The sequence below is a fragment of the Pogona vitticeps genome, chromosome 4, assembly GCF_051106095.1.
Source record: "Pogona vitticeps strain Pit_001003342236 chromosome 4, PviZW2.1, whole genome shotgun sequence".
Taxonomy (NCBI): Eukaryota; Metazoa; Chordata; class Lepidosauria; order Squamata; family Agamidae; genus Pogona; species Pogona vitticeps.
This window is the reverse complement of record NC_135786.1, coordinates 187,649,905-187,676,159: the sequence shown is the minus strand read 5'-3', so window position 1 is coordinate 187,676,159 and position 26,255 is coordinate 187,649,905. Positions and strand designations below refer to the sequence as shown.

Genomic DNA, 26,255 nt, shown 5'->3' with positions numbered 1-26,255 from the left:
CTGCAGCCAAAACTGTGCTCACAACCCAGGGTTCAATCCCGGTAGCTGGCTTCAACCTTCAGTTTACCAACCTCAGCCTGCCATCCTTCTGAGGTTGGTAAACTGAGCGTCCAACTCTCAGGGGAGGGGCAATGTGTAGCCTGCATAATTAAGTTGTAAACTGCCTAGAGAGTTCTTTAAGCGCTATGGGGCGGTATATAAGCAGCACACTTTGTTTTGCTTTGCTTTGAAGTTTATACTGATGAACTTCACACCATCATGATTTTTCAACTGGATCCTGGCCACTGTCTTCATGTTCTCTTCTTGGATAATCCCCAGAATGTTATTACTATATTGGTGGAGCATTCGGGAATGGCTGCTATTCTCTTCTCCTTGTTCAAGCTGACCAGCTCTACTAAATTGAAGAGAATCACAGTCTGCATCAAGCCCAGCACCCATTGCTCCTCACATCAGAACTATGACTGTGACAGCAGGGCTCCTGCTGAGCTGAGCAGTAACACAGTCTTGAGTGAATGTCAGGAGCACAAGCATGCCTTCTCCACCTAAACCCTTCTCCCATGAGTGACAGGTACTTGTGTTTGCTTTCCTTTCCACTTTGGACCTGACGTCTGCTTGCCGTCCTCTTTGTGTGCCACATCTGTGCTGCCAGGTGGGGAGTGAATAGGACAGTATGTTGTTTCCTATTGTCATTCTTCAAGCTGGGAGAAGGGAAACACTTTGCCTTATAGAGTATGTAGTTTTAGAATATTACTGGTTTTAGAATATTACAACGCATATTAGGGTTGATATTTTTATCGTGTTTGGTGTTGCCCACCACATAGAGAGAGGCTTGTGTGAAGCACAGGGTCCTGTGTTGCCCTAAGAGCATGTTTGCCAGAAGAGAGTATTTAATGGTGGTACTAAGGAGTGTGTTTATACTTGCAGACTGGATGCTCTACACATTTGCTAATGTGTAATGTGTTACATTTCAGAGATGCAGGTACTGAACTTCTGAATATTTCTGTTATTTTGAGTTTTCACATTAAAAAGAGCAAAGAAAGGAAGAGTCTGGCTGATTCAAAGGAAGAGGCAGCTTTTTATCACTATTCTTTTAACCTCTGTGATTCAGGAAAAAAAATCCACTGGATTGCAAAGGCAGGGCTCGTGTCACTCCAGAAGCTTTCAAATCAGCAACTTTCCCATGGTGAAATTATCTCTTGGTGCTTTCTCAGCAGAGATGGCAACTGACAATGTTTGTTCCACTTCTGAGGGTGAAATTGCCAGGGGGAGAATAAACATCTAATATGCCTCTGGAAGTTTTATGATGGGTGTTAGCTTCTCCTTGCTAATAGGGAACTGGTCTGGAACAATCCCAAGGAAATATGTCATTGAAGTTTCAAAAAAAAAAAAAAAGCAGGTATTTTTTTATGTTTTTCAAATACAAAGTTTGTCAAACTGTTGTAAGAAAACAACAAAGAAATATTGTTCCCCTCCATCCCAGACAGCTGAGCCAAATTGTGTGTATAAACTGAAGGGGCATTTTAATGTTTTTGAAAGTTGTCCCCTAATTTTGTAAATTTAGGGGATGGTATGTTTTTTTAAAGGGCACAGAAGTATTCATTGGTAGAAGTGTGTGTTTCTGCTTCCTTGGCAACTGGGCTGAGACTTTTTTTTTTTGTCCTAATGAAACCAGTCCTGTGCTGCAAAATGTCTAATGCTTGTTGACTAGATATGTGATATTCAGAGTCAACAAACTCCCAGTCCCATAATACATTCAGGCTGATTGCTGCCAAGTATTGGGGCTGGGAGTTGGTAACTCCAAAAATCCAATCCCTATTGCTGAATATTCAGACATGCCTTTGGAAGAGTATTTGAATGTGCCTTGAAGCACTCAACCTGTGTTGTCAATTGGATGTGTAATCACACTATGGTGGAGATACGTGTCATGCTGCTCATGGGCCAGATAGTTCCCCATCACCTCAAAATCCCACAGGTTCCCAGATTTAAAAAATAAAATAAATTGCCAAAATGCCCTTGCGCCTTCTGTAAGGTGTGGGAACAGTTCTACCATCTTTTGAGGGAACTCTAGGACTTCAGGGCTCCCAAGCCCCCCCTTTTAAAAAAGGTTGGTCACTAAAGGGCATAAGGGGAAATTTTAAAAACATTTTTCAGTTAACAAAAACCAGTTGTAAAAACTTTCACAGTACAACAATAATCATGTGCAGTCAAGTCAATTCTCATTTATGGCAACCCTTTTCAGGGTTTTCCAGGTAGAGAATACTAAAAAATGATTTACCATTCTCTTCTTTTGTGGTGCCATGGGACTGTACAGCTTGCCCAAGGCCATACAAGCTGGCTGTGCTTGCAGGAGACACAGTGGGGAATCAAAATCCCAACCTCTGGCTCTTTAGCCAGATACCTAAACCACTGAGCTGTCCAGCCTTAAGTATGTAGCCACTGTAATAAACATTTTCTTTTTTTAAAAAAATGCATATTAGTTTATTGGTCACCCATCTCACCTTTTGTCCCACCCCTTGAGAGTGAAGACCAACCTCAAGGCATATTAGCTTATTGGTCACCCATCTCACCTTTTGTCCCACACCTTGAGAGTGAAGACCAACCTCAAGGCTGCTGACAAACAAAAAAAACCTCATATTTTTCGCTCCATAAGATGCCCCTCCAAAAAAGTGGGGTGAAAAGTGTGTGCGTCTTATGAAGCGAATACACTTCTGCAACGGCTCCCTCCGATGTCTGGGGAAATTCCCTGGAGACCTCCTGGGGGTCGGATCGCAGTGGGGGGGGGACTCCCAGGAGGTCTCCAATGGCTTGGAGGAAGCTATCGGAGACCGCCTGGCGGTCCCCCACCACCACGAAGGCAAAAAGGCAGGGGAAAAGAGTGGAAAATTTGAATCTCCCTTCCTTTTCCCGTGCCTTTTTGCCTTCAATGTACCGTATTTTTCGCTCCATAATTAGCTGCATCTTATAGTCAGGTGCGTCTTATGGAGCAGAAAATACGGTACCCTTCACCTCTGCTGAGATTGCCTACACTTATATTACAGATTCTAGCCATACTAGACAAATCTGTATTTATTTGAAGATAGTATGGCTTCCTCTAAAATATATTTTTAAAAGAGCTATGTATTTGATTGATACTACATCTTAAAAGTCAGTTTAGAACAGTTCATAGTCGCCTATTTCTGTGTTGTTAATTCTGCATCTGTGAGAACTATGAATTTAATTCTTTCCTTCCTACTCTGCAGTTCTAGAATAAAAAGTACCATACTGTAGAATTACATCAATGCCCCTGTTAGAGCCAAAAATTTTGACATTCAGTAAACCATTTTTAGTTTAAAGGCTGCTTTATCTGTTGTTTCCAGTGCTTTATTGCCTCTATAGTTTTACTATTTACATAATGTACAGTTCTTCTTTGTGGCCTCTGCGAATGCACACTGTTGGGTTGTTCTGCCCCTCCGCAAGACGTTTTAGAAGTTTCTAGAGCTTAAAAAACATTTGACAATGAGGCATCCCCTGTGGAGCACATGTTCCGCCCTCCAAACATCCCCTCAGTTCCTTTTTTCCACCGCGTTGGTAGGACGTATAGGAATACCTAGAGCGAGAAACAGCAAGTATTAGATATCAAAATTATCCGATTCCTCAACTCTTAATCTTTAGTATAATTAGTATAATTTGCATCCCCTTCTGATTAGCCTTTGATTTTTTTCCTGCAACAAACTTTTCCCCACTTCCCACGTTTTTTCTACCCCCCCTTTCCCCACAATGCCAGTCCCCCATTTTTCCCCAGTTTTATGTCCCCTCAGGGACCGTTTAAGCGTTCTCTGTGTGAGGAAAATTCTGCTTACGGACAGGCACGACAAATGCCTATTTTGTCTTTGGGAAGAACACCAAATTGAATCATGCCCTGCATATAAGAAACTTACAAAACCAGCGATAAAACAAATACTACAGCGTTTAAGATCACATTTATGGGAGACATCTCTTCGCCCGGCTATGGAAACACTTACATCACCAACATCCAAGGACTCAGCGTGTCCTGAACTAGCTCGAACCATATTGAGCCCCTGCCAAATCTCAACTAGTCAGAAAGAATCATCTAAGGCCCCGTCGAGGTCGAGGTCCGTATCTAAGACCCAGACTCTGATGAATCCACTAAAAAGAAAAAGGACAAAATGAAACAATAAAAATCGAAAAAACAATCAAAATAAACACATACTGTATTGAGCCACCACAAGCTATGCCCCATCCCCAATCCTAGAGGAATCATCGAGAGAGGCTCCTGTCTTTATATCAGACAAGGACGACCATACTATGACTTTGGCACAGGCTGCACTTTCAGTAGCTAGCCTTTCACCCAGTACAGGCCATTCTGAGATCCACTCCAGCCCGGCCTCGGCCCACTCCAGCTCTCGTTTATCAGGGCAGGCAATACTTGTGCAAGAATAGGAATTGGAGTGCTCCTGACAATCCCACCTAAACAAAAAGAAAGGAGACGGCACATTTCTCCACCTCAAAATATCCATCAACACGGAGAGAGGTGTTATTACCCTGACCAACACCAATACTGTAATAGGCCTGACTATCATTACAGGCAGCAGTATTATGACTCATATTATTCAGGAATGTATACTGACACTATGTATTACGATGAACCTAGGAGAGTAAGGTATGCCTCCCCATCATGGCACTCGGCATCGAGATCACCCTCTCCTTCAAAGCGGTGACAATGTTCAGCTCATGCGTATCAACCACCGACTCATCCACCATCGAGATCTCTTCTTAAAAAACCTACCTCGATGCCAGAAGCACCAATACTGACCCCATGAACAAAACAATCAAAACACTCCTCTTTACATGTATCCATGGCCTATGCAGGTCCTCCTTTACACTCCGATACCAAACTGCAACTGGCACCGACCAATTTATCCCGAGAACCAATACCAGTATCATCAACTTCCAGGTCATGTCGTTCACCTTCCACTTCTTTCTCATCATCTGAAGATTCCGGCTCCATCGTATCCAAAGAATCACCTACTAACCTCCCTACCCTACATCTGATGTTGGAGAAAACCACCCTCCCTCACCCTCAGAGGTCTTCATATTCTCAATTAATCCTTAGGATGGCTAAGTCATTACATTCAAGAACCACCTACCCAGAAAATGGACTTAGTTTTTGATGATCTAAATCAAGATAAAACTCCTCCACTGAGTTTATAGTTTTATTCCAGCCATGTTTGAATTGATAAAGGATTTATGGGACAAACCTCCATCATCACTTCAAATTCTACGCAGGGTAGGAAATCGTTATAAAACTCATGGATCCGACAGCATTTCTCCTGAAATACCCGACAACAAACTCTATTTTTGTTGAGTCAACTCAATACAGAGCCCGAAACAAGTCATCCGTGGCACCAACGAACAGAGAAGGACACAAAATTGATATATTACGTTGAAGATGTTATACACTTACCTCATTTCTAATGAGGATTGCTAATTATCAAGCGGCCATGGGGCCTATCAATGACAATTATGGGACAAATTCCTGCCCATTCTTCAGACAGCACCAGAATCCACTGAAACAGAAATAATCAATACTTGCACAGAAGTATCAACATTTATGAAACAACAAAGGATAGCTGCACGACACACAGCGGATGCAACATCCAAGGCAATGGCTACATACATTGCACTTAGAAGACACGCATGGTTACGTTCATCTAACATCCTAGACGACACTAAAACAAGAATAGAGGATCTCCCATTCGATGCCACCGGTCTTTTCAATTTGAAAACAAATGACTTAATGGAAAACATACACAAAATTAGAAAAACTGCATGTTCATACACGCCTCAACAGCCCTATCAATACCAAAGAACACAGTACCGTAAGCAACCCTGCTATCAACAACAATATGTGCCATTTCAACAATCATATAGATCCTTTCATCAACAACCTCAGGAAAGACCTTACCCATCATCATTGAGACCGGCACCTCAGTCATTTTGATGACAACAATCTCAGGGTCAATGACAACCCTTTCGTAACACAGAGAAAGGGAAGATTGGTTCATTGTTATCGACCTACAAGATGCCTACTTCCATATTTCCATTCATCCAACTCATCAAAAATTATTTCGATTCAGATTCAACAAAATATCATACCAATTCTGTTCCCTCCCCTTCCAGACTCTCCACGGCATCAAGAACATTCACCAAATGTGTGGCACCTTCAATTCCTTCCCATCATCTCTCTCCACAGTCATTCCTTCTTTTTCCTTTCTCTCTCCCTATTTCTGCACCACTTTTATTTGGGGGGGACGGCTTGCTCCCATCGCTCTTTCTGTTTTCTATTTCTCCTTCACAAATACAAACACACACTTATACCTAGAAACACTTTTTTCAAGTTAAGATAATTTTTAATGTTTATTTGCTTTTAATTATTGAATTGAATTGAATTAGTATACATTTTAATTGTTTTTAATCTTTAATTTATTATGTTTTTAATTATATTCCTTTTAATATTGTGAGCCATCTTGAGTCCTTTTATGTGGAGAAAGGTTGCTTATAGAATAAATAAATAAATAAATAAATTCATTTGTGGTTGTTGTGGGTTTTTCGGGCTCTTTGGCCATGTTCTGAAGGTTGTTCTTCCTAACGTTTCACCAGTCTCTGTGGCCAGCATTTTCAGAAGACAGCACTCTGTGCTCTGGTGTAGTTTGCTTGGGAGTGGAGTATTTATGGCTGTGAGATAGGCTTTTGTCCTATTAAGGCGATGGGTGATTAGTGTGTCTTGTTGTGGGTGTATTGTTGTGATAAGGAGGAGAGATTATCTGTCACTGTAATTGATGGGTCTCATTAGCTAGTCTTTTATGTGTAGTGATCTCTGGTCCTTATGGCTGGGTAGAGGTCGTTGACCTTTTGCACGCTGTATTTTTCATAACTGGAAGCTAAGTTTTGTTGAGTTTCAAACTTTCCTCTTTCACTTGTCTTTAGTCTATTTCAAATTTCAGCTAAACTGGTTAGTGGAGGCATGTTTAAAGGAGGCATCAGATTTTAAAGCTTATCAGTGGGAGTGTGGCTTTTTTTAAAAAAAAGCTTAAGATTCACATATTGGCGTGGGAATTTTTTGTTTTGATGATTACATATTAGGCTGATTCAAAGTACATCTTGGTTTGATAGTATTGTGAAGCAGTGAAGCTTTTTTCCTATTGTTTTGGTGACTTCTAAGCTTACTGGATAGCTCAGTTGGGGTACTTTGCTGCAGAGCCAGTGGTAAAGAGTTTGATTCCACACTATGCCTCCCAGGAGAAGAGCCAGCCTGTGTAGCCTTGGGCAAGCTTCACAGTCTCAGGTCACCCCCAGAAGAAGGGAATGTTAAACCACATCTGAGAACTATATTGAAGAAAACCCTGGAAAGAATTGCTGTAAATCAGAATCATTTTGACAGCAAGAAATGTTACTTAATGACTTTTAAGTCTGTTTTCTTCCTCCTAAGAACTAGAGTTGCAAGATCAGCAGCATTCTATTCTCTGAGGTTTCAGGGCCAAAACCTGATATCAGGAGATATCCCATTGTGGGGTCACAGAAGTGGGTCTTTACCATGTTTCAGGGGTAGGGCAGACAAAGGTTGGGAGGAAAGCAAACACAATACACACACTTCTGTGCTGAGTCTCCGAGCCCAGGTCCAGATGGGAAGCAGGTTTCTGAGCTCGAAAGCTATTAATTAGATGCTGGCATTTCATATTCATATCTTGAGGATTTCTCACCATGTTGTGGTGCCACAGGGACCCTGTTCCCTCTTCCAGAATGGCTGGGCCACTCATCAGGCTCCATGCTGTGCTGGGGTCCTTTGTCTTCATTGGAACACAATCCTGGCAGGACCCTGGCTGGCCCTTCCGGGCCTCCCCACAGAGCCAGCCACTCATCAGCTGACTCCCTGTCCCACCTCCGCACTGAAGTGGTTGGCTGCATGGGGAGGCAGGAAAGACCCGTCCAGGCTTTTGTTGGGATTGGCATGCCATCAGCGATGAAGGACTCCAGCACCCACAGAGCCCAGTAAATGGCCATTTCTGGGGGGAGAGAATTGGGGGCCCCCAAAACCTGTGACGCCACAGGTCATGCTTGTACCCCCGATATGTGAATATGAAGTGCCTGTCTATTGCTAATGCATAAAAATCGAGCTTACTGCTCTTCCAGCTTTGTTCATCCTGAGATTTATCTCCTTGCCTGGAAATCCAGAAGATAGCAGTTTCGTGAGTCTTTAGCTGGTCCGTTGAGCCTTGACACATTTAACAGAAACTGTTGTGACTTCGGCTCAAAATAAATGTACCTGTGAATTTGAAATACTGTAGATGTTGATCATGTGATCTAAACAGTGACTGCTTGCTACTTTTGTGTGATTTCTTTCTGCATTTTCATAGAATTATTCAGAGTGGATTTTCTTGTCACTTTTCAAATCATTCAGAGTCTTTACTTCATACAGGTGTATCTTAATATTAATGATGGCAGGAAACTTTTGATAAGCCTGGGCGTGGACAAGACAAATGATTACAATAGGGGTGTGGTGTGTGTGTGTATTATGTACCGTCAAGTCATTTCCAATTTATAGTGACAGTAGTAAGTTTTTTTAAAAAATCTTTGAACCAACAGATTTTACATTTACATTAAGGTTTGGTTCTTTTTCGTTTGTGTATAAGAACCCTGCTTTTTCTTTCTCAGCCCTTGAAATGTAAATAACTATAGTTATTCTTTATTTTAGTTTTATTCCATTTTTTTTAAAGCCTGCAAACTTACATTGATTTATCAGGCTGGCAGTAAGTTCCTTTGAACTTTATAGGACTTTACTGCTAAACACAGACTTAAAGGTTGATGCCTCTAATTTGCCTGTGGGTCTTGCTAGAGATGTTAGATACTTGTACTGATTCTATCATTAAAATGAACCCAGTAATAATAACTGGCAGAAGAAATAACATCTGTTTTAATTTAAATGATTTTTAAAAGTTTAAGAAACTATCATTGGCATGTAAAGGAACATGCATTTTTAAAAGACATAAGTAACATATATATTAGGATAAGAAAGGGCTTCTTGGGTGGTAGTTCTTGTGTGCAGAGTCGATCCAAATAATGCCAGCTCAAAACATCCTGATAAAATCACTTAATCCATTTACCCAGCAACAAACTGATGTCTCAGAACATTCAGGACAGTGATGAAATTCATAACAAACAGTACATATTACATAAGACTTGCCTATAGCCATTGTATCATTTTGAAAATATAGGCATAATTGCCTGATGGACAATGCAGCATGGGATGTGTAGCATTTTAACACCTCAAAGCATTGTGAAATTATGCATATTTTTACATGCCTACATGACATATTTTCTTGGCATCTAATGCCAGTATCTACATATGCACATGTGAATATCAGAGTCACTGAAAATTAGAGAAATAGATTAGGCTTGGAGAGTATTTTAATGTAAGTATTAGAAAGCTACAAAAGTAGAGTTACAAGAGCAGTGGAAAAACACACAAAGTCTCAGAAATGCTTGTATGGAATAGCTGTGATGAAGTACCAAATGTTTGGAATAGCTGTCAGATTAGTTTGTTTGCTTTGCTGTTTGCCCTTCCCAAAAGAGGGAAGGGCAAACAGAGTGTGTGTCTGTGTATGCATGTGTAAGTTATTCAGTTCTGATAAAATTCCTCTACAGTGGTGCCTTGCATGACGATGTTAATTTGTTCTGCGAAAATCGCTGTAAAACAAAAACGTCGTCATGAGATTTTAAAAAGCCCATAGAAACGCATTAAAACCCGATTAATGCGTTCCTAGGGGCTTAAAACTCACAGTCCGGCGAAGATCCTCCATAGCGCAGCCATTTTCGCTGCCCGTGCAGCGAGGAATCCTTGCCAGAAAACAGCGGGCGGTCATTTTTTTACCTGGCGACCATTTTTAAACTGCCGATCAGCTGTGTGAAAATCATCACTTTGCGATGATCGGTTACCAAAACAGGGGACCAATCATCGCAAAGCGAAATTCCCCCATAGGGAACATCATTTTGCGATCGCTTTTGCGATCGCAAAAACATTGACATAAAGCGATTTCGTTGTCAAACGGAGCGCTCGTAATGCGAGGCACCACTGTACTTTTAAAATTGTCTCTCTATGGCATCCTGCACTGGCATACTATCTGCATTTGCATGCACTGATTTAATTTGGAAACCTGTCTAGATCAATTATCGCCCAAACCATTTGGTTGTCAGTAATATAAATTTGAAGGTAAAAATTTCAGTCTAACAATTCCTGAGTAGATGCTACGGTAGACTGAGAGGAGACAAACTAGTTAAATCAACTGATTTGTGTATCTCACATATTAAAAACATACTGCCTTGAGGAATAAGGTGTCCCATGGTGTACACAGAATATATGATATACTATGGCAGGATATTTAAGGTTTCTTGGATATCTTGTTGTTCTGTGCTATAAAATATATCTAATTCATACATCAGATTTATAAATTTTGTCAGAAAAAAAGAGATTAAGGATTTCACTATAGCAAAACAGTTTTGTGAAATTTTTTTTGAACGTTGCATTTCCCTAAAGTTATTCAGCTGCATTCATGTGATCAATTTTTTGTCTTGTTTTTATAAAATACTGTGTTGTTCCATGTGGCCTTAACTGACTTATGGTGGTACTGCTTTCAAAAAAGTGAGATATTTAGGAATGATTTTACTCATGCCAGAGAGAGTTTTACATGTGTGCTGTCTGTCACTCTGTCCACTAGTGACTATATTACAATGGCTGTATGATATCTCATACCCACCTTGCATTCAAGTAGTAGCCAGATAGTAGCAGATAGTAGCAGATAGCCATTTCAGTTTCATAAAATTTCAGTTTCATAAAATTTCATGAGGCTCAATGAAGAGAATGGCGCTGGAAGAATAAACTGTTATCTCCGTCCTTTAATAATCCACTCAAGATTATTGCTGGCCGAAAAACTGATAGTCTTCCTGTGTGGCCATCACAAAAATAGGCAGAGCTCAGAAGAAGGCTTGATTCTTCCACTCCCTCACTGCACCTGCTGAAAGGTTCATATAAATATTTCGTTTGTTGGAGGTTTTATGCTGTTCATAAAGCTAATCATATAAAATGATGTTCATATGTAGGCTATACAATTATCGTTTCATCTTAGTTCTAATAACCATGTGTGATACTCTTGAACTTCTTGCTTTGTCCTGCTTTAAGGGCATTCTGGGGTTTCAGAGGAAGAGGTCTTTGGACTTTATTTTTGTTCTTCGTTTATTGTATTCTGTATTTTAGCCATGTTTGTTGTTCCGGTTGTTTTGTTGTTGTTGTTGTTGTTGTAAACTGCCCAGAGTAGCCTTTGGCCAGATGGGTGGTATAAAATTAAATAAATAACTGAATCCATAATATCTTCTGCTAATGATCCTATTTTCTTCCCTCTTTCCTAGCATTATATTAAATGTATAGTCACATATGATGTAGATTTCCCACTCAGTTCCCAATTATATAAACCTATAGTTGTTGTTATCCAAGTAGGTCTTCCAGCATTTCGACATCCTCAGATCATAATGTTCTTCAAATATGTGTTTGAAAAAGCTGTTTGCATAAATGGACGGTTTCTGTGCTTGCCTTTGGAACTAATAGAGTGGACCAACTGTCAGTGGAAAGCATTGTGCATTTCTAACCTGAAAACAACATTTAACTTATGAAATATATTTTGTGGTGCTCTTTTTAAATTTTAGCCCTCATTTTGTAAAAGTGCACTCCACTTACCTCAGAGCTTGCAAGTCAGTGCTCCTAATTAATTCCGTGTGAGCTACATCACCTTTATAATTTAAAAAGGGGTAGTTTCACCCCTTTGCTAAGTTTATTTTAGTTAGTTTTATTTTTAATGGGGGCATAGCCTTACTAAGTGAAAAAGGAAGAATATCACACATTTCAGATGCGGAATCATGCTATGTTATGGGTGTTGAGATGACAATAAGGTGGATGGAAACAGTATTTTGTACCTCAGGTTTCTAGTGTTCAGGTGTTTTAGTTTACCAACTAAAGTAATGAATTACTTTTGTGAAATGGGAAAGTAGTAACAGTAACTGTTGAGAGAGTGCTTGGAGCTGTAATAGTAACTAATTATTTTTAAAAAGTAACTTAAGACACTCTCCAGTTTCTGAAATCTTGTAATGTGGCCTTTATACAGAAAGACAGTTTGTGATGAAAACAGTTGCTTATTGTAGCCAGTAGTGCTCCATTCCAAATTCTTCCTCTTGCAAACATCACAAATCTGAATGATGCCCATATAATGAAAGGATATTTTAAGTTAGCTAGAACACTGGCACTAAAATGTTAAGAACTGCACAGTACTCAATAATTTTATGCATGCTATAGGTGGAATATAATAAAAGTCATGCTCTTTTTCTGCTGTTCAGGACTGTAAAGTCTGCGTAGTGAAGGTGATTTAAATTTTTTCACCACATCTGTAAATATGTGGATTGTCTTACAGGTCATGCCACAGTGATGTCAAAAATTATCTGGCTTCATAGATGAAAAATGGAGTCTGAGAGTATAATCTTATACCTGTTGTTTCAGAAGTGGGCTCCCTGGAATTCAATAGTGAATGAAAATACAATAAAAACAGGAGGAGAGTACCTTTATTAGAGTGCTAAAATCTCACAAACAAGTGCTGGTTTTCAAGACTTGAAGGCTGGACATTACAGACCTAGTAAGGGGGTGCAGAAGCAATGGAATACAGTGGTGCCTCGCAAGACGAGCGCTTCATTTTACGACAAAATCGCATAACGAAGTTTTTGCAATCGCAAAAGCAACCGCAAAATGATGTTTCCTATGGGGTTTTTTGCTTTGCGATGATCGGTTTCCTGCTTCGCTAACCGATTATCGCAAAATGATGATTTTCGCACAGCTGATCGGCGGTTTCAAAATGGCTGCCGGGTAAAAAAATGGCCGGCCGCTGTTTTCTGGGACGGATTCCTCGCTGCACGAGCAGCGAAAATGGCCGCGCTATGAAGGATCTTCACTGGACGGTGAGTTTCAAGCCCATAGGAACGCACTAATCTGGTTTTAATGTGTTTCTATGGGCTTTTAAAAATCGCTTTACGATGTTTTCGTTCTACAGCAATTTCGCTGGAACAAATTAACATCATAATGCGAGGCACCACTGTAGTCCCAAAAATCATGCAAGTTCAAAAATGAACTTGCAACCTTGTAGAATCAGCTCAAGGTAACAAGACAAGGCTGTAGTGGTTTTTGTATATAAGCCTGCAGTCCCAACTTGGAACCGAGCCCCTCTGAACTCAAATAGCCTTATTTCTGAGTACATATGCAAAGGGTTGAACTACTAGAGATCATTAATTGCCCAAGGCCACCTAGGGTCTGTATAATTGTGAAGATTTTAATCCATGTCTGTGGACAACACATTTCCCCTCACCAAGCTATCACTGATTTCATATGCTGAATGTTTAAAATACATTTTTGTAACCAAATAAAGTGCAAAGTGATCAAAGCACATTTGATTACTCAGCATGTTTGTTCTACAGCCTTGCTTTTTATTTCTAAAATGGAAAATATAGGAAGTTCTGGAAATCCTCCGCCTGCGCATCCCAACTACATTCTTGAGTACATACGTTAAGAAGAAGCTAAGTTGCCATAGAATTGTGGCCAAGTTCTGTTTACATTCCTGAATTTTAAAACTGGTTTGTCTTGCTGACCTCAGCAGTTGCTTTGCTCTGCTCCACCCTGCCCTAACTTTATGCAGAGGTCTAGTGCTTGGCTGTTTACTGACATTGCATTTCCACTCGACTGAAGTGTTTCATTTCATCTGCATCTGCTTGCGGTGCTCCGTTTTGGAATATTCTTTGGGAAGGCTGCTGGAAATAGCAGCCTTTTGGGGTGCAGAGGGGCATCTTTCGCAATCTGTATAATATTTATATGGAAAATGTCTTTCTCAAAGGCTTTCGGTGCCCCGTTTTTTACAGTACGTGAACAGTTGGCTAGTCCAGGTGTTTCCTCTTCTGTTTGCGTGATATGTGAATTGGATACTCAAGAGAAGAGTTGGCAGAATGGAAGAGCTGAGGGTTTGTATTTACCTCTTCTAACTGCTTGGCACATAGGAGGGTTTGGGACATAAGATAATCCTCCCCACCCACACACCCATAAAACTTTATATTTTTGAACTCAGGCTTAAAACTGCTAGAACATTCATTCCTTAGCCAGGCATTGAATTATGAGCACTGAATAGTTTTTAAACAAATGCCAGGAGAATACTGCTTTACCGCAGTTTGGGTTTGCATAACATTATGTTTATTCAACTTTGCAGCTTTTAGGGCAACTGGATGTTAGGTTTTAAAGTTTAACTGTATTTTTAAACACATATCTAAAGATAAAAATAGATATTTTTTGTGATTGTGACTTTTTGTTTTGTTCACTCCTGAATGCGTATTCCAGCGTTTAAATTTTCTTGCCTTTCCCCACTAAATTGGAAGATCAGAATTCCTAATGATATTTGTGTCTTTTCACAGGACAGTCGGCCCAATATGTCAAGACCTCTGATCACTAGGTCCCCTGCATCTCCTCTGAACAATCAAGGCATCCCCACGCCAGCTCAGCTCACAAAATCAAATGCACCAGTACACATTGATGTGGGTGGGCATATGTATACCAGCAGCTTGGCCACACTCACTAAATATCCTGATTCAAGGTAATTGTAAGAACTGTGTTTCATGTCTTTTAATGTACTTAACTTTTCTGACTCTTGTGATACATTTTTTTCTCTCACTTGGACATGTGTACTATAACTTTGTATGCATTGAAGTGATGCTTGGAAAATATTTTAGTAAATGCAGAAAAACACTAGTGGTTATTTTTGATTTGCTTGGGACTCCACCTGGCTAATCAGCATCATTTGTACACTAACCCCTTATTCTGTATTTTTCAAAAACATCTGCTGACATCGTATCCGCAGTAGTAGGTGCCAACTTATCATTTGGAATAAGTGCCTTAAAAGAAAGTACCACTCAAAGGCTCTCAGTGCTTCTTGGTTTATAGGAAATTAGTAGCTGAACAGTCCAAGAAAAGAATAGGCAAAACAGAAGGCAGAGGCCTTTTCCTGTTCTGTTTGGTATACCTGATTTGACATTTACACTGCAGCTTCTCAAACAGCCAGAACTGGAGAACTTGTGGTAATCAAGGGCCTAGCCTAGGAGAAAGATAATCATACCATCTTAAAACATTCCCTTGTGTTCTAGACAACCTTATGAAATCTGACATCAAGTTGAAGGAGATGCTGTTGCTGTTGTCCTGAAGGCCACTCTATCCCAGGATCTCCGTAGGTTAAGTGACATCACATGAGTAGGAACAACTGTCAGACATTTCTGCTTGTATATGTGGCATACTCAGTGAGCCATTTGCATCTTACATGGTCTTGAAGAGCAGCAACCTGGGAATGATGACAGCAATCAGTGGATCTTTTCTGCCCATGGATACCAAAGAGACACCTGGCAGATGAACCTTTTGAGGCAGGCAGATGCCAGGAAGAAAGAGAGCAGAAAAACAACTTTCATTCCCCTCATCCTTCCATGTTACGTGGGTGACCACGAGTCTCTTCTTTTAGGATAAAATTATTTTCCGAATCTAACTTGGTGTATTGTGGATGTACTCTTGCTTTTGTGCAATTAGGCTACAGCTTTGTCTCTGACAAAGCCAATTTGATGAAAATTAAATGCCCAAGTTTCTTTTTAAAAAGTACTTTAATTTAGTCTTTAGTAAATTTTGTTTTGCTTTTGAGATGTCTAGATTTGTTTTGCTAACTCTCATTGACAATAAGCTTGGAAGGAGAAATATATTAATTTTCAAAAAGCTCTAAAGATAATCTGCATGAGGCTGAGTGCAACAACCTTGCAGTCAATATTTTACAATGTTAGCATATCTTCTGTAACCTAATAAGCAGCTTCAGGACAAACTGTACCTTGAAAAATGTGTTGCATCTCAATGTCCTGTTTCTTTGTTTGCTGATAACCAGTTGGTCATCCTTCTCTTCAGAAAAATAAACATTTTAGCCTTATGAATCTCATTTGACATTAATGACCAGCAGCTGTTATTCAAAGTTGATTAGCAGAGATTAGCTGTGTGAAAAGATAGGCAAATTGTTTATCTCAGGTAAATATCTGTTTATATCAGAGAACAGTGGCAGGAGCTATTAATGTGGCAAGGTAGCATGTTTTTTTCTAATATTTGATAGCTTTTGCAATGACAGTATTTCATGTACTTATGGTGCAGCTGATCTTTGTTCTTTTGAAGAGAGGTTTAATGCATGCACTGCTGAACTGGTGTCTGTAGTCTAAATCCTAATATACTTGGCTATATACAATCCACCCCATTAATGTGGACGCTTGCTTTTTCTACTGTTCATGCTTGTGAAATTATGACCTGTGTAAGTTCTTCATGTGGTGTTTCTCAAATGCATACTCTCTTTGGCCATAGATGATTTGTGTGACTATTTCTCTTTAGCAATATCAGATTACTGGCCAAAATCAGCCTTCTGACAAAATTTCTGAAAGGTTGGTATCTTTACATCATGCACTGGACTTTTCCTTTTAACTCTGTCCAGTTGAAATGGGAGAAAGGGCAGTTGTCACTCCTTTATGGATCTCCCTCTGTAGCCCTCTTGCCCATTCCTTTCCCACCTTTGAACTAAAGAAGCTACTCGGTGTGTGATGTAGCAGATGTGGGGGCGGGGAGAGGTGTTGGATGACAGCATGGAAAAAGAAATGAATAGGAGGAGACAAGATTGTTTTATATCACCCCCCTCCCGGGCTTATTTAAAAGAGAAAAGTTTGAGCTTCTGTCTGATTGCTGATCTCAGCTACTGTCGAGCCATTGAGACGGTGGGATTTCAGTAACTTAATTTTCCACGTACCCGTAATGGTTGATTCAGTGGTCTGCTCTATTCAGGACTAGCAGTTGGGTTTAAGCTTTGGCACTTACTGGGCCATAGTGGTAAGCAGTGGTAACCTTAATGAAGTAGAAAGAGCAGAAGATGTTGGGAATTGTAGTGTCTGGATTGAGTCTGTATAGAGGAGTCTACCTTGGACTAGCAGGAGATCAGAGGAACTTGGTGATGCAGACATGGAGAGGAGTTCAGGAAGAGTTTGTACTTAAGGGTTGTCAAGAGAAGCTGCGTGAGATACTTCTCTTTTGTAAACAACTTTTTAGAAATCAAACTCTCCATAAAGCTCTTATGTGTAATCTAGATAGAAAAATCACACCCAAATGTGAAGAGATGGTGGAACCTCCTTAGGAGGCAATAGCATTTGTTTCCAATATATCTGACTCCCTAAGCTTAAGCTACTTTGCTTGAAGTTCCAAGTGTTAAGGAAATTAGCTTTTCTCTGTCAGCGTGGGTTGGCTTGTGCTGGTAATATCTCTGATAAAGATTGCTTTAGTTCAGAATATGCCCAGATCTAATCTTTACTATGAAAGAAACTTTGGAGAGAGCGATTTTTCATGATTAGTGTGTTAACCCTGCAGGCTTATATCTCAGATCATATACAGTACTGAAAATCCCGATGGCATCTGTGTGATGTGGGAAACAATACTTTTTAATTGGTCTCATCATCTTATTTGCGTGGATGAGTTTAATTTTGTTTACTTGTTCCATAGATTCATTTTGGTCACGACTCTTCAGTATTGATAACAAGTAACAGTTCACATGCTTACGGTTTTGAGATGTTGGCCTTAGTAGGTGAATTAATTTCCAAATACAATAGTTTCTTCTATGCTGGCCCTAGCCTAAACTGCTGCATTGTTACTAAGCATTTTAATATACTGAATGTGTATAATTGTAGGACCAAACAGATGCTTCCTGCAGCTTTGCAGCCAACACCCACGGCCACCCACAGGGCATGTTTGAAGCTTCAGGATATAGCTGCCAAGTTTCAGAATGTTTCTTACTGGCTCTGTTCCACTTTCTTGCTAGTTTTGCATCTGGAAACAGTTGCCACTTGTGGAATTTGTTTTCCTGTGCTTTTGTTCAAAGGGAGGCAGAAGGTGATGAAAGTCTTTTTGGTATTATGGTATTAACTCAAAAACTTTGTTTTTTCTCAGTAAAACCTTACTGAGGAAGAGTTTGGAAAAGTTATATTTTTGCACTGTAACCCCCAGAACTCCCCCAGCCAATATGCCATGGTGGCCAAAAGCTTCTGAAAGCTGTAACCTTTTTTAGACCTCTGCCTGTAGCTACAGTGAAAAACTGCTCTGTATGCAGTAGATTCTAGATTTGATCCCTGGGATGTCCTAGTAAGGGTAGAAAAACTCATACTGGAAACCCTGGAGAGACAGTGCCAGTTGATGTCAGCAGCACTAGACTAGAAGGACCTAGAGTGTGACACGATATACAGACAGTTTCTTACTTCTTCATTCTCTCTCTTCCCCCCCCCTCTCTTGTTTCTTGTTTCTTGTTTCTTTTCTTTTTTTGGTGAAGTTCTGCCTCTATCTGCCTTTTGTTTTTGTTGAGGACTGATGCACAGATGGGTTTGGTCATTGACCAATACCTTTTGCCCAATCCCTATGGTTGTGCTTCTGATAGCACAATCCAGTGTTCATTTTAGTCCCATTGATTCCAATGTGTTTAAGCTTGCTTATTTTTAATTTAATTCTGTATAATGTACAGAAGAAATCAACATTCAGTTCTTACTATTGGCATAGCAGATATCCCATCCACACTTATTCCTGTAGCCACGCTGCTGCTTTGCATGTTGCAGGTGACTCTAAAGTTAATATCACATCTCAGAGATGGGTCCAAGTTTGAGATGGGCCAAGTTATGTTCAGCCTAGTTTGGCACTGCACCCACACAGGTCTTATGTGGGCACTGTGCACTCGTCTCCCCCACCGCCTCTGCTCATTCACCTGTTTCCTGGGCAATACGTGCTTCCCTCCCTGTTCCCACTACCAGCTCATGGATTGCAGTGTGTGCTTTCCTCCTCTGTCAGCCACCCACTCAGACAAGGAGATGGGGCAGGGAAGCCTGCAGCCCTGCCCTTAAGACAGTGCGATTGTTGTAACAAGGGAATTTTATGCTCCTTGTAATTGGTCCCAGGCAGCAACCAACTGTAGTTTCCAAACTGTCTTCAAAGGCAGCCTCACATAAAGTGTATTACAGTAATCCAGACAAGATAAAACTAAAAGAAACTCTCACCGTAGCCAAATCAGACATCTCAGAGAACTAGCACAGCTGTCTTTGTTCTATACCCTTCCATTCTAACTTTTCCCAAAATCTGCTCTGTGTAGTGAACTTCAACATCTGATGGGTTTTCTTTTAAGCCAGTCTTTATGCAATGTGCTGCCAAGACTTACATGATTGCCCTTATCCACATCTAAATTGGCAATAGGATTCTGGCCAAGGTAGAATAAAAGCAAAACAAACTATATATAGTATTTACTACTGCTTTGCTGCACAGTGTTGCACTGGAAAGTGTAATGGTTGGGGCAAACATGTTAGCAGTAGAATCTGTTGGAATGTGGGGGAGTTGTGTTTTTGTTTGTTTGTTTTTGGTGGGTTTTTCTGGTTGGGGAAAATACTATACAAAGCAAATGGCTGAAACTTGGGGACATTATTTACAAGTCTTAAGGAGAAAATAGTGGAGCATGCCTACCTTGTAGATCTGGTTCTGTGGTCTGCAACAAAGAATGACCCTGGCTCCTTAAAATGTGCTTGAGAGTTAAAGAATCCATTACAGATAGGTGGGGCTCGTCAGCCTTGGAAGGCAGCCCATCTAGGAGAAGGAAAACTCCAATTTCAAACCTCCACTGCCTTATGACTATATCCACTGATGGAAGAGGCTTCAGGAGTAAACCTTGAGGCAAAATCCGGAGCCAGAGTCCCAGAGGCAGTTTGTGTCGTTCTGGCAACTCCTACAACATCGCTGGAACCAGTTGTATCGGCTCTTGCCTTTCCATTGGACTATTTCAGCAACGTGGAGAGGGGGGATTTGCTACTTGGGTAACAGCCTATCCTCCATATTATTTTACCCAGGCTTCGTCCTCTGGAAAGGACACTCATACAGAGCACTTTACCATAGTCTCTCAAGACTGAAGGATGCCTAAGAAACAACCCCTACTTCTCTTGTTCTCTCATTTGATTTGATCCCTACTAACTGCTTTTATTTTCCTTGCCAATCACATGCTTCCATGCAGGGCAGGTTCTACTACCTTTTCTGTGGCTATGACTTCTGCCAGTTCTTTCCCTCCTATCTCTCAGTCTTATTCCAGCATTTATTATGACTTACCAGACTTGCATAGAAAGATTTCACAACGAAGAGATAGTATTGTTGTTTCTCATTTACAAGTATTTTCTTTTTAATTGAACAGTAGAATGCAGAAATCTATAACTGAAGACTGAGTCAGGAAAAATTGGTCCCCTTCAAAGGTTTGCTAGAATACAAAAAGTTGGACATAAGTTGAAAAATGGATAGTTTTACTTCACTCAAGAATGTTGAGTGGCCATGGACAGGCATTATGAACTAATCATACTATCAACTTTAACTGAATAAAATTATATTAATCCAAAGTTATTTCGATTTAGCAAGGAAGGTCTCAATTATATATATTCTGTCTTTTTATATCTGCAAAGAAAATAGATGGGAGAGACAAATATGTTTGTGCTCCTCAGTTATATCAGTCGGGTAAATGAGAAAGTAAGACAGAGGGCTGAGTATGCAGAAATACTTGCACACATATGGAGGTATATAGTCCCTATAGTTATAATAATTCTTTGCCTGTGGTTTCCTCATGCTATGTGTTTAGCAGGTGAATATATTTTATTAGTACTTTAGTGTGGTGGTTCTTGCCTTTTCTGTTTGTTTGCATATTGACTTATCCCTGGCCGTTAGTTCTGTAGAATGCGGTCAGCTTCATTTCACATCCACCATTTTGGTTATGCTTTCAGCGCATTTGTGCTCATTCTGTTCCTTCTTTTAAAACATGCCTTCAATCATTTGTGTTGAGCAAAATGTCTTGTCAGGGCTGTATCTTGGGAAAAGATGTTAGATACAACCTGTGCTTTTGAAACAGATATTGTAACATTTAACTGAAAAAGGGGGTGTTACCCTGTTCAATGCTTTTGACTGTTGTGTATGAGTGTATGAACATAGAGTTGCTTGTATATAACTGTAATAGTATCTGGAGATTGTTTAACGGAGTCACAAGGTGTAATAGTTTCCTCCCTTATATGTAAACAGTGAAATCTATTTTGCATAGTAACTACTTTTTCTTTATCCTCAGTGGTAGCAATTAATTTACATTCTTGTGCATCTAGATTTTATGTTTCAAGTGCTAAGACAGTAATTTATAGCTTGACAGAAGGAGTGATAACTACAGGTTCTAAATGTAGCAGCAAATAAATACTTCCAGGCCACAGAGTTTCTGAGAAATTGGTTCTAAACTTGTCTGGCCTTGTTTCACATTCAGCTGAATGAAGTCCAGAACACTTAAGTTCATTAAGACTCTTCTAGGCTCTTTTTTACCGGTCTGAAAATTGATTTCTTTTTAAATGGTTTAAGAAGATTCCTCAGGGCTTCATAGCTTATATTTTTAAAAAATGAAATCTCTTCCTATCTTGGAGCACCACAAATAGTCAATACTAAATTGACAAATGGTCCTTTAAGTATATCCATTGAATCCATTATCTTCAGGCCCCTGTGTGAGAGACACTTCATCAAAAACATCATCATCTTGATGATACATTGCCAAAGAAAGAAACAAGGCGAAAACCAGGTAGCCACTATCTTCTGGAATTCATAAGTCAAGTATTAGAGTCAATAGTGTAAAATGTTATCAACCACCACATGTATGAGGGTGAAACATTGATATTGCTCTAATTTATTGGAGTCAATTCCACTGCATTTGATGTATCTCAAAAGCAAACATCTTGGCTGAAATCCTGTTGCCTAGCACAATAAATCAGAACTAGAGTAGACCCATTTGAATCAATAGAAATTATAGAGGAATTGACTCACCAAATCCCCACTGATTCAGTGGACCTACTTTATCATGACATATTGTACCAAGCTATAGGTTCTTCTTTGTGGTCTCTGTGAATACACACTACAGTGGTCCCTCGCATAGCGACAATAATCGGTGCAGCAAAAATCGCCGCAAAGCGATTTCGTCGCTATGTGATATTAAAAAGCCCATAGGAATGCATTGAAACCCCTTCAGTGCGTTCCTATGGGCTTCAGAGTCACCTTTAAGCGAAAATCCTCCATATGGTGGCCATTTTCGCTGCCTGGTAAGCGAGGAATCCATCCCAGAAAACAGCGGCCAGCCATTTTTTTACCCGGCGGCCATTTTGGAACCGCTGATCAGCTGTTAAAAAAATCATCGCTTTACGATGATCGGTAAGCGAAACAGGGTACTGATAATCGCAAAGCGATTTTTTCCCATTTAAAACATCCCAAAGCGATCTCAAAAGTTAATCGCTATGCAATTTCGTCGTTAAATGGGGCGCCCGTTAAGCGAGGCACCACTGTATAGGGTTTAATCTGTGCTTGCGCAAAGGTTTCCGAGATATTCTAGAGCTTTAGCATGCGTTTGCCAGGACCGCCCCCTAGTACATGTGGTCCACTCATCCTGGTGACTGCCTCAGTACTTTTTTGCTGCTACTGAGGTTTCATCTCACATCGAGCTCTCCCGTTTGCCTTTTCTTCATTCTTCCTAAAAAGAGTTAATAAGAGGGATTACAGTAAGACTTTTCAAACTGTTTCTCCCTCTTCTTACTGCCTCTCCTCTCCTCTTCCCCTTCCCTTACACCTTTGATGGCACCTGTAGCCCTGTTTAAATGCTGTGCTTCATACTCAAACAAAATTCCCCTCTCAGATGGACACGACATATGTCTTTTTTGCCTGGGGGAATCACATCTACCATGTTCAATTTGCAAAAATTTTATAAGACAGGTGTAGCGTTCACCCTTAGGTTAAGTAGTCATGCATATTCATGTTGCAGGCTAATGTTGCTGAGAGGCAGAGCCGAGAGATATGTAATAAAGAGGTGGAGTCAGAGAGTGAGGGGTCAGTCAGTCAGAGTGAGTGGGAGGGAGATGAGTGTGGAGAGATAGAGTGTGGTATTTGGGAGATCTGAGGTGTGATTAGAGTGAAGAGTGAATAAGAACTGTTATAACAAATAGAAGGTTGAGATTGATGATGAATAAACCTGTAGAAGTTACCAATGATTAATAATCAAACATCTGTAATCAATAAACAAGTTTTATTTAAAAGACACTGAAGTTTGGACCTGCATCTTTATCCTTCTATAAGTAATGTTGATTTAGTGATCAACTGGTGGCAGCGGGTGAAAAGGAGTATTGGTTTGCCTTTGTGTGCTCTGTGTTTGGGGAATCAGGCAGGGGCCACGAGGGGCGAACGTCACAACAGGGTCCTATAACTTTGGCCTACCAGCTTGCCAAAAAGCCTCTGTCTGTGAGGATTAAGGCTTATTCCACCAGAGCCGTTGCTGCCTCTACAGCTTTCCTTTGTGGAGTACCTTTCTTCAACATCTGTAAGGCAGCGACATGGGCAACCCCTTCTACATTTGTCGCCCACTACCACCTAGACCTTTGGGCTAAGACAGATGCAGCATTTGGCAGAGCTGTTCTGTCTTCTGTCCTGTGATATCCCTCCTCTGGTAAGTCAGCTTGTTAATCACCCTATAGAGTGCATTCATAGAGACTATAAAGAAGAAAAAGAGGTTGCTCACCTCTAACTCTGGTTCTTCGAGTGGTCATCTGTGAATTCACACCTCCCGTCCATCCTCCCCTCTGTCCGTCATGTCTCTCTCACTTTGATGCAGCGGCAGGCTGTTCTAGGAACTGAGGCAATCACCAGGACAGGCGGACCACACATACTAATGGACGGTCCTGGCAAACGCGTGCTAAAGCTCTAGAGCAGTGGTTCTTAACGTGGGCAATAATGCCCCCCCAGGGGGCGATTTCATTTTTCAGGGGGGCAGTAGAACGAAAAGGGGTGGTGTGGGGGCGCTGGAGCAGAAGGGGGCAGTAGGGGGGCGTTGGAGCAAGCTAAACCTGTGAACATGGCTGCAGCCTTTTTACAGTGTGCATGAATATATATTTTCCTCCAATCTTAATTTAGTTTCAGAGTTTTTGTCTTGAAATTTTTAGTTCCTGCATTGCGGTTTGTTTTTATGCCCTTTTTATATTTCTTTTTGCGTCTTAAAATTCGCTTGCAACTAAATAATTAAATGTTACTTTTTGGGAGCATTTCATTTTCTTGGAATTGAATTTTGTTTTCAGCGGTCATTGGATTTAAGTAAGTAAGTAAGCAAGCAAGCAAGCAAGCAAGCAAGCAAGCAAGCAAGCAAATAAATAAATAAATAAATAAATAAATAAATAAATAAATAAATAAATAAATAAATAAATAAATAAATAAGATATCATCACCGCGGGGAGGGGGGCGATGATAACTTCTTCAATGGCTCAAGGGGGCGTTTCTTTCAAAAAGGTTAAGAACCACTGCTCTAGAATATTCCGGGAACCTCTGCGCAAGTGCAGATTAAACCCTATAGTGTGCATTCACAGATGACCACTCGAAGAACCAGAGTTACAGGTAAGTAAGCTCTCTATTTCAAGCATTGTTTCCCATTACAGGCATTTGGTGCAAAATTTAAAAGCTTTATAAAGCTTTTAAACAAATTGTTATGAATTATAATCTTCCTGTTGCAGTTCTTTCCATAGAAGTGGGCTAAATGAGACAGTTTTTTTAAGGTTCTTGTAGGTAAATGATGGAATGGGTAGGAGATGGTGACATTAGGTGAGGTTTCTACCTCAGAATTCATTGGTCCCATGGGGAATGCCTCCATGTCTCAGGAATAAAATTGTAAAAATTGACCCATTTCTATTTATTGTTTGAGATAGTTACAGAAGCATGTTACCATGAAAAAATAGTACTTTTTTGTTTTAAACAATGTTACTTTTTCATGTGACCTAGTGTTGAATGCTGTGTTAATTAATTTTTCTTTAGTTGATATCATCAGCTTCCTGCTTTCATACAGTACGTTAATTTTTATTAACATATTACATTTTATTAACAATTTTACATTGCATTAAATGTTAAAAGAATGTTTCTTATTATCTATAAAGTCATATGACTTACATCAATGCTGTTTGAAGGATCTTAGACCCCCCATGAGCCTTCTTGGCTTTTAAGATCCTCCGGGGAGGACCTTCTCTAAACTCCAAAACCTTCCCAAGCTCATTTGGTTGCGGACATGAGAAAGAGTCTTCTCAGTGGTTGCTCCCACACTTTGGAATGCACAGCCCCCAAAAGCTGGACTGCTTCCTTCACTCTTGTCCTTCTGTTAGGCAAAGAGACCTTCCTTTTCAAACAGGCTTTTAAGCAATCGGGGAAGGGGGGAATCTCAGGAATATTATATTTATTTATTTATGTAATCTAGAGATTTTTAAATGTTTTTTTAAAAAATAATTTGTTTTTAATCTTCTTTTTAATATTGATTAGTGTTTTAATGTTTTTAAAATATAGGTTGTATGGTGTTTTAAAACTGTTGATCATTACATAGTTTAATTGTTATGGGCTGTCTTCTGTTCACTATGGAAAGAAGGGCAGCGTATAAATAATATTAAAAAATTAATATATTGGCAAAGAAGATACATAGGCATGATTCTCCCAACGTGTCCCATTTTCTTGCACTCTTGGTTCAGGTGGGAATCAGGGAGGTTTATCTTTTTATACCCATCAGTTCTGCTAGGAAATGGTACATAAAGATGATTTTCCATGTACAGTACATTGTTAGTGGCAGTGGTAACAGCAGCATGGGGGAGCTTGGAGGTACATTGGTGCCTCGCTAGACAGTTACCCCGCATGACAGTTTTTTCCCTAGACATTGGCTTTTTGTGATTGCTATAGCGATTCGCAAAATAATGATTCCTATGGGGGAATTTCGCTGGACAATGTTTGGTCCCTGCTTTGCAAACCGATTTTCGCTAGACGACGATTTTGACAGCTCCCTCCGCGCTCGCAAAACAGTTGTTTTCGGGACCTAAGCTTCGCAAGACAGCGATTTAAACAGCTGATTGGCAGTTCGCAAAGCAGCTCTCCTATGGCCGATCTTCGCTAGACAACGACGATTCTTCCCCATTGGAACGCATTAAACAGGTTTCAATGCATTCCGATAGGGAAATGCTTTTCGCTAGACAATGATTTCGCT

The 26,255-nt window shown here is 40.2% G+C and overlaps 1 protein-coding gene across 5 annotated transcripts in view; it reads left to right on the top strand.

Moving 5' to 3' along the window:
• KCTD1 (potassium channel tetramerization domain containing 1) overlaps positions 1-26,255 on the top strand; it is a 110,431-nt gene that overhangs the window by 62,414 nt on the left and 21,762 nt on the right. For 4 of the 5 annotated variants that reach the window (XM_072998877.2, XM_020785707.3, XM_020785708.3 and 1 more), the window contains exon 2: positions 14,545-14,723. In XM_072998877.2, the coding sequence (XP_072854978.2) occupies positions 14,545-14,723 (179 nt within the window). Of the gene's footprint in view, positions 1-14,001; positions 14,101-14,544; positions 14,724-26,255 lie in introns of those variants that run through there. The other variant, XM_072998878.2, reaches the window with a different exon arrangement.